Genomic DNA, 9948 nt, shown 5'->3' with positions numbered 1-9948 from the left:
GGGTAGGTGACCTGCAAGCGTTCTCTGTCAGCGAAACGTGCCTGGAGTTCGGTCCAGGTTACTCTCACGTGATCCTGAGACCCTGACCGGGCTATGTACCCAAGGTTCCCACCACCCCTTTAGGGACTAGGTGGTGAACCTGCAAGTGCTGCCCCAGGAGGAGGCAGACCCAGCCCTGTCGTCGCTGTGTCCGGTGCGTGCTTTACGCATCTATTTGGATTGCACACAGAGCTTTAGAATCTCTGAGCAGCTCTTTGTCTGCTTTGGTGCACAGCAGAAAGGAAGCGCTGTCTCCAAGCAGAGGATCGCCCACTGGCTCGCTGACGCCATAACTATGGCATATCTCGCCCAAAACATGCCACCCCCGGTAGGGCTACAAGCCCATTCTACCCATGGTGTAGCAGCTTCTTGGGACTTGGCCAGGGGTGCCTCTCTAACAGACATTTGCAGAGCAGCGGGCTGGGCAACACCCAACACCTTTGCAAGGTTCTACAACCTCCGGGTGGAACCGGTTTCGTCCCAGGTAGTGGCACGCAACAAGCGGATAAGCCCGGGATAGCCGGCCGGGTGTATCGCTTGCACATAGCTGAAGACGTGCGCTGTTAATTCCCAGTAATGTTCACAAAATTGTTCCCTGGTTGACTTCCTCCGAGCCCTGTGGCAGTTGATTTTTTGGAGAGACTCGCTGCCAGCCCAGTACACGCGCTAACTAATAGCCCGGTTCTGGGGTAGGTGCTCCGCATGTGGCGGTTCCATGTAAGGCTAACCCCATGCGATCTATATCTTCCGCTAATTCGTTTCCCTGCTGGCAAACTGTGTCTTCCTTGGGCAGAGCCTCTCTGCCCCAGTCTCCATGTTTGTAGTAACTCCTCCCCCATTGGACAGGATCTACCTTGAAGGCTCTCCACATGGTTGGAAAGACCATGTGACATATTCTTCCACTTAAATATCCCCCCCTCTCTTGGGGCGAGGTGTGGTCTCCGTGGTGTCCTCCCCTTGGGAGGGACACCCCCGACTAGACCTGGCAGCCCAGTCGGATAATCCCCCTTCTTTTTTGGGAGTGGAAAAAGAGAAGGGGAAAAGAGGCCACGACTGGGTTAAGCCTGTCTCTATCTTTGGGTAGTCGACTTGTCCCCAAAAAGGGCCGTTCGACACTCATAACTGTGTTGGGGGAGGTTACGTGTCGACCTGGTGTGCTGGCTATGAGGCACACAGCAAGTCTGCCCACCACACACCGCCAGTTCACGTAACACAGTTCAGCCTTGTGGCATTTTGTATAGGGACCCCTAGTGTCACTACATCGACACCAACGTCTCGTTCCCTCCATCAGGGAACGGAGGTTACACCAGTAACCATGACGTTTTTGCACATCCTCCAGTTTAGTAAAACTTTACAATAAGGTTCCATTGGTAAACATTAATACATTAGTTATCATGAACTAATGAACAATATATTTTTACAGCATTTTTTTTATTCTGTTAATGTTAGTTAATAAAAATAAAATTGTTTATTGTTAGTCCATGTTAGTTCACTGTGCATTAACTAATGTAAACAAATGCTACTTTTGATTAAACAAATTGATTAGTATATGTTGAAATTAACAGTAACCAAGCTTAACAAATGCTGTAAAGGTATTGTTCATTGTTAGTTCATGTTAACTAATATTGTTAACAAATTCAACCGTAATTCAAAATTCTTCGTATTTCTTTAAGCACATTGCCCCTTTAAGAACTTCTCTGAGACTTATTCAGTGATGAGGCAAATTAACATAAGAGCACCTGGAGGCTGCAACTCAGTATATAAACCAATGTAGCTAGCCAACATGAACGAGGAGTTTACCCACAGAATGTAAATTCACATTCAGATTGAAGCACAATACATTTCACATTCGTCATTCTCAAAAACATTCTAAACATGGGAAATAGACATTATAAAATGACCAAGACATGAACACAGTGCTGCTTTTATTGCATGGAGTTGTATTGATAACATGTAGCACATGTGGCATTAATTACAACACACAGCACAAAGATAAAATTGTGTGTCTGCTAATAACAATAGCCTTTTTTATCTGTATCATATTCTTCAGTTTACTGTTCCTTGGTATGTAATTCAGAGATCCCTTCAAACAAAGATCAAATAACATACTCAAAAGCTATATTTTTATATGTACCTTTATATTTATTGAAACAATGCAGACAAATAATGTTAAATTGCCTTTACAATGTTTACATTGAATTTAACATTGTGAAGAAAGAACTCATGATTATTACGAATCAGACTTTTTCCCATTTAAAAAAAAAAAAGTTTACACAGCATAAAACAAAAAACAGGCATGATAGATACATCAATCTAAACTTAAATTGTTTTTAGTGTTCTATCGGTAAATAAAGACATTAGCTAAATATTATTTACCAAAGCAAAAAAAGAAAATAAAAACTAAAAAATCTAAATGGGGTGGGGGACAACATCTAGTCATATTTGATATTTCCATACTTTGTAACTTACTTTCCCCCTCACACTGATTGTAATTTATGAAAGGTTAAAAATAAAATAACAATAAATCTTGCTATTACAAATAATAGTTCATTTGATTTCTTACAATTATGACAATACCGTTTCAGAGTGACACGTTTTATATTGCTGTCTCTGCAATAAATATCATTAGATAGTGGCATGGTTTGAGTACAACATTTCTGGGAGAGATTGGGCCTGTTAAATTATTATTTAAAAAATACAAATCTGATTCAGTCAATTCTATAACATGTTAACTTTTTTACATTTAAGAACAAATGTTTATTTCATCTCTTTGCTTTCAAAATGATATAGTGGACACTGTTTTCCTTGTTTTTGAGGCAACAGTGAATCTGCTAAATGCTCTCTTCATGGCATCTTGAAGCTCCTTATTCCTCAAGCTGTAAATGATGGGGTTCAACAGGGGTGTAATCACAGAGTACACCACAGCAATGATTATACGAACATCTGGGTCAAATTTAGCTACTCGATAGGAGATATACACACACAAGGCTGACACATATGAGATACACACCACTATCAGGTGGGACACACAAGTGCCTAAAGCTTTAAGCTGCTCTACAGTGCCCATTCTTCTGATAGCTTTGCCAATGCAGATGTATGATGTAAGGATAAGGAGGAATGTGCTGAGAATTGCAAAGAGAGCAGCTGAGAGAGACACAATGCCATTCTTGCTGGTGTCAGCACAGGCAAGGATCACTACTGATGAGTGATCACAAAACATGTGCTTAACTATTTTAGGCCCACAATAAGGCAGCTGAGTAGCCCAGATAGCTGAAGGCAGTACTATTATGGCCCCAAAACCCCAAGAAGCAAATATCAACAGAAGACAAACCTGCTTGGTCATGATAGTTGTGTACCGCAGAGGGCTGCAGATTGCTACATATCGGTCATAAGCCATAACAGTCAGTAAAGCACGTCCCGTCACTCCAGCTGAGAGGAAGAAGTACATCTGTACAAAGCAACCTGTTTTAGAAATGGTCTTAACCTCAGTCAGAATAACTGATAACATGTTGGGGATTGTCACTGATGTGTACACAATGTCAGAGAAGGACAAATTATGAAGGAAGAAATACATAGGGGTGTTGAGCTTGGGGTCAGTTCTAACAAGGTAAATGATCAGACTGTTTCCACTAAGAACAAAAACATAGACAATGAAGAAAACGGGAAGCATGTAATTATCCTTCAGTCCTTCAAGGATAAAGTATTCCACCGGCCCGCTGGTGTTCATTGTAGTGATGTGTAAGCATGCAGATCCTGATCTAAGAAAACAAATGCAAATAGCAGTACAAACTGAACATTATGCAGTTTACATTACAGGTTAACATCTTTAAGATTAAATGATTTGCTCCCACATTAGAAATCACAGATGGGTACAGTGATTTTTCAGTGGTTTATGCAGACCCCAATGTTTACTTGTTCTACCATTAATAAATAACTTAGAATTTAGTCTTAATTTCTATGACTGTGCCATGAACATCCAGATAATTCACTGCATGAAAAAAATATTTTGATATTAAAAATGTCAGACAATATATGTATATTTTAACATTTTTTATGTAAAGAAATCCACTAACCTTACAACTGCAGTGAATATGGAGTAAAATCAGTTAAGTCAGCACTTTAAATTATTATCATTATTCATCACTCTATCATAGTTAAGAGTCTCTAACCCAGTTGAGAGTCAGTAGGCCAATGTGTTCATGCCTGTGTCTTCCTATGTGGTTAAAATTAAACATGGACAAGGCTTTAAATGCTGTCTGTCTCAAGAAGAACATTGAGGGTGGGGATTAATACCAATTAAACATTTTCATTTGATGATGATGTGATGTAATCTATAACCTTGGCAACGCCTCTCATGGTGCATCATTAAAAGTTGCAAGTGACAAGTTAGTTCAGTTAGGGTGTTTTAGTTGTTCAAAAGTCCTCATTGAAAATCTGGGATTTGAAATCTAATTTAAACCTGGCAATAAACAGTTATAAACAGAAATCAAAAGCACTTAAATCTTGTATAGAGATGACTTCTTAACCCATTTTTATTCAATAAATGAATTGTTAATTCTCCACTCCTTGGTTAAATCATATTGACTTTCTAATTTATTCCATAAATTCCTTTGGTTATGTAAATCATATTGATTTTATAACTTGTTCTATGAATTCTTTTGTGAATCATATTGATTTCATACCACTACATGTGCACTTGAAGTGAAGAAAATCTGAGTGATGACAGTGGAGCTACTGATAATAAGAAGCCAGTGACATATCTCATTAGGACCATCATGTAAGCACATCAGCCAGTAAATTGGCATGATTATATAAGGGCTTCAGACCTCGTGACCACTTGCATGTCCCCCGTTGCATCAGCCGATGCAGCGTTGAGTGATCTACAAAAGGGAACCACAACTCGCTCAAATTGCTGGATCAAAATCCTACTCACCACAATTTTTCTGGCAGTCTTTGTTAGGTAGCATTACACATTTTAGGTGGCCATACGCAAAATCCTTACAAAAACAGGTGGGTAGGGTAGTATGAGTACTGTAAATGGAGTACAGTTGTAACAGTGTGAATATTTCATATTTGAACGGAATAATCAACATTGATGCAAAAGTATTCTAAAAATGTTGTGGCTTCGAACAACCGACTGACCATTTGTTGTTTGTGTGTGTGTGTGTGTGTGTGTGTGTGTGTGTATGTGTGTGTGTGTCACAGGATGCCTCATATCCAAGAGAGGAGTTCCAACTGATGTGTTAGAGTTAGTACATTTGCAAGCATTAGAAATAAATATTTGAAAACAATCACAGAATATAAAATTTACCAGTATATTTTAAAGGAATAGTTCACCCAAAAATGAAAATTCTCTCATTTACTTACCATCATGCCATACCAGATGTGTATGACTTTCTTTTTTCTGTAAACACAAATTAAGGTTTTTAAAAGACTATCTCACCTCTGCAGGTCCTCACAAAGCAAGTGAATGGGTACCAAAATTTTAAAGTTCCTAAAGCATATAAATGCAGCATCAAAGTAATCCATACGGCTCCATTGGTTAAATCCATGTCTTCAGAAGCAATATAATCAGAATCAGAGTGCGCTTTATTGCCAAGTATGCTTACACATGCAAGAAATTTGTCTTGGTGACAAGAGCTTCCAGTACACAACAATACAAAACCACAACAAGACTTTTAAAAAATCATTAAAAATTGAAGAAACAAAATTTATTGAAAAGAAAATAAAGTATATATAGAATACAAAATAGACTATATATATATATATATATATATATATATATATATATATATATATATATATATATATATACATACACAAACATACACATACGTAGTGCAAATCTAAATACAAATCGGTTATATACAGTGCAAGGGAATGTAATGGCAGAAGAGCTTGGATGTGTTGGATAATATAAAAAGACTAAGCTGTGTATTGCACATTAATTGTTGCTCAATGGGGCAGTTTTAACTGTTCATAAGATGGATAGCCTGAGGGGAAAAAACTGTTCCTGAGCCTGACGGTTCTGGTGCTCAGAGCTCTGAAGCGACGGCCAGAAGGCAACAGTTCAAAAAGGTAGTGGGCAGGGTGAGTGGGGTCCAGGGTGATTTTTCCAGCCTTTTTCCTCACTCTGGAAGTGTATAGTTCTTGAAGGGAGGGCAGGGGGCAACCAATAATCCTCTCCGCAGTCTGAACTATGGGTGAGAAACAGATCAATATTTAAGTACTTTTTTTTCTGTCAGTCTCAACTTTCACATTCTTTTGTTTTTGCAAGTCACATTTTTAATGCGTATCGCCATCTACTGGGAAGGGAGGAGAATTTGTAGTAAAAAAAAACTTAATATATAAATATTAATGTTTCTCACCCACACCTGTCATATCACTTTAGAACATATCAATTAAACCACTGGAGTAGGGCTGCAACTAACGATTATTTTGATAATCGACTAATCTAACGATTCGGGCGATTATTGCAACGATTAATAATTAGCTCTAAACCGACTATTCAGCTTGTGCCCCGACTTAAAAGGTTGTATTAAACATGCTTGCTAACAATAAAGAGGTAAATATCATCTTTTAAAAATAACTCTAAATGACATTCACTGAATTAAAGGGAAAAAATACTTTTTATGTTTAATTCAGTAAAAATTTCACTACAAAAATGCTTTGTATTTGTCTTTTTTTCCACTTAAAATTGTCAAAATCCTTAAAACAAGATACATTTACTTGAAATAACCTAAGATATTTAGACTTGCTTTAAGAGAATGTATCTTAAATACAAGTGTATTTTTTCACTTGGTTATACTTCTGTGAGTGCAGTAAAGACAAAATATCTCTAAAAGCAAGTCTAAACATCTTATATTGCATCTCAGGTGTATGCATTTGTTTTTTTTGTTTTTTTTTGTTTTTTTAGATATTTTAAAGTATTTGTTTTTTTTATATTATATTCAACATTCTCAGATAAAAAAATTCTTCTGCAGTATAGCTGCTAAAGTAAATGTACATTGTTTTAAAGTAGTTTTAGATATTTATATTGGAAAACAAGCCAAAACAAAAACAAATAATTATTATTATTTTTTTTATTTATTTATTTATTTTATTTTTTATTTTTTTGCAGTAGATAATGGGGCGAAGACTACCCTCTCCCACCATTTTGTTCACTTCAATCCATTTAAAAAAAAACAAAACAAAAAAAAACTCTCTCTTATTAATAAAGCTGCGTTTTGCCAATTTTCTTCACGATAAGAAATGCACAGTGACACATATTATGATTCAATAAGTTGCCATCGCGTTATAATCTAGCTGCATTAAGCGCGCGCACTTGAGGGATGAGCGTCCCCGCAACAGAGTGTACCTCAGCCGGGTGCAGTTTCAATCTCTCCCCCTTAGATCGTGACACTTCATGCAACTCAGAGGCACTGACCGCACAGAGAAATGCCAGTTTCCTTATTATTTTAACTTTAATAAAGCTATAACGCATTAAATAGAACTGCATTAAAGATGTAACGCCGGGTTGTTTCCTTTAAAGACGCTCGACACGCAAGTTTTGCTTAAGCTGAGCGTCAGCTCCGGCTCTGCCTTTTCCACAACAAGAGTGCTTCTGTATTTACTTATTTTGTATTTTTGCATTATAATTCCCTCATACTTTGCAATCAACATCACCTGAAGCTGTTTGGAAAGTTTAGAGTGCGTCTGGACTGTGAGATGTGTTTTCTTCCTCTCCTCAGTCAGGCATGAGCTGCATTGCTTCTCTTGTGTGCAGTCATTAGAGTTTCATATGATCTTGTTACATTAAGATCAAACGACTATTCGACAACAAACATTTTTGTCGACAACTTTTATTGTCGACGTTGTCGATAACGTCGACTAATCGTTTCAGCCCTACACTTGAGTCATATGGATTACTTGTAGACTTAATGTACATTAAGGAGCTACAAAATGTTTGTACCCATTTACTTGCATTGTATTGACCTACAGAGCTGAGATATTCTTCTACAAATCTTTGTACTTGTTTGTGTTCTGCAGAATAAAGAAAGTCATACACACATGGGATGGCACGAGGGTGAGCAAATTATGAGAATGTTCATTTTTGTGTGAACTAACCCTTTAAAAAATGTTAACTGGGTTTGTAACTTAATTTTACTACTGTCTCAGGTATGTTGCAACAGTACCCAGCATGAGGACAGTTGTCTTCACACACTATTTGTGGAAAATATGTATGTAGGTTTTTGCACATCCTCCAGTTTAGTAAAACTTTACAATAAGGTTCCATTGGTAAACATTAATACATTAGTTATTATGAACTAATGAAAAATATATTTGTACAGGATTTTTTTATTCTGTTAATGTTAGTTAATAAAAATAAAAGTGTTCATTGTTAGTCCATGTTAGTTCACTGTGCATTAACTAATGTAAACAAATGCTACTTTTGATTAAACAACTTTATTAGTATATGTTGAAATTAACAGTAACCAAGCTTAACAAATGCTGTAAAGGTATCGTTCATTGTTAGTTCATGTTAACTAATATTGTTAACAAATTCATCCTTATTGTAAAGTGTTACAATATATTCCAAATCACCTTTTAACTATCAGCTCATGTCACACACTGGAAGAAGGGGGAAACAGACATAATAAAATGACCAAGACATGAACACAGTGCTGCTTTCGGTGCATGGAGTTGTATTGATAACCATTTAAATCATTCACAAATACATACTGTAACCTGGAGAAACAGGTAAGTGTGAATTTGAATGTCAACATTAAATAAATCATTAAAATTCTCTACTTCATATTTCTTTAAGCACATTGCCCCTTTAAGAACTTCTCTGAGACTTATTCAGTGATGAGGCAAATTAACATAAGAGCACCTGGAGGCTGCAACTCAGTATATAAACCAATGTAGCTAGCCAACATGAACGAGGAGTTTACCCACAGAATGTAAATTCACATTCAGATTGAAGCACAATACATTTCACATTCGTCATTCTCAAAAACATTCTAAACATGGGAAATAGACATTATAAAATGACCAAGACATGAACACAGTGCTGCTTTTATTGCATGGAGTTGTATTGATAACATGTAGCACATGTGGCATTAATTACAACACACAGCACAAAGATAAAATTGTGTGTCTGCTAATAACAATAGCCTTTTTTATCTGTATCATATTCTTCAGTTTACTGTTCCTTGGTATGTAATTCAGAGATCCCTTCAAACAAAGATCAAATAACATACTCAAAAGCTATATTTTTATATGTACCTTTATATTTATTGAAACAATGCAGACAAATAATGTTAAATTGCCTTTACAATGTTTACATTGAATTTAACATTGTGAAGAAAGAACTCATGATTATTACGAATCAGACTTTTTCCCATTTAAAAAAAAAAAGGTTTACACAGCATAAAACAAGAAACAGGCATGATAGATACATCAATCTAAACTTAAATTGTTTTTAGTGTTCTATCGGTAAATAAAGACATTAGCTAAATATTATTTACCAAAGCAAAAAAAGAAAATAAAAACTAAAAAATCTAAATGGGGGTTGGGGCAACATCTAGTCATATTTGATATTTCCATACTTTGTAACTTACTTTCCCCCTCACACTGATTGTAATTTATGAAAGGTTAAAAATAAAATAACAATAAATCTTGCTATTACAAATAATAGTTCATTTGATTTCTTACAATTATGACAATACCGTTTCAGAGTGACACGTTTTATATTGCTGTCTCTGCAATAAATATCATTAGATAGTGGCATGGTTTGAGTACAACATTTCTGGGAGAGATTGGGCCTGTTAAATTATTATTTAAAAAATACAAATCTGATTCAGTCAATTCTATAACATGTTAACTTTTTTACATTTAAGAACAAATGTTTATTTCATCTCTTTGCTT

General features: G+C 36.2%; 1 protein-coding gene across 1 annotated transcript; it reads right to left on the bottom strand.

Annotated features, from left to right (window-relative positions):
- Positions 1-2815: 2815 nt before the first annotated feature.
- Positions 2816-3793, bottom strand: LOC127430910 (olfactory receptor 6N1-like). Its single transcript, XM_051681052.1, has one exon. The coding sequence runs from the start codon at positions 3764-3766 to the stop codon at positions 2816-2818; it is 951 nt and encodes a 316-aa protein (XP_051537012.1). The 5' UTR covers positions 3767-3793.
- Positions 3794-9948: the final 6155 nt, after the last annotated feature.

Source organism: Myxocyprinus asiaticus, chromosome 40 (genome assembly GCF_019703515.2).
Source record: "Myxocyprinus asiaticus isolate MX2 ecotype Aquarium Trade chromosome 40, UBuf_Myxa_2, whole genome shotgun sequence".
NCBI classification, from domain to species: domain Eukaryota; kingdom Metazoa; phylum Chordata; class Actinopteri; order Cypriniformes; family Catostomidae; genus Myxocyprinus; species Myxocyprinus asiaticus.
Note: the sequence above shows the minus strand (reverse complement) of the source record. Positions and strands in the feature narration are given on the sequence as shown.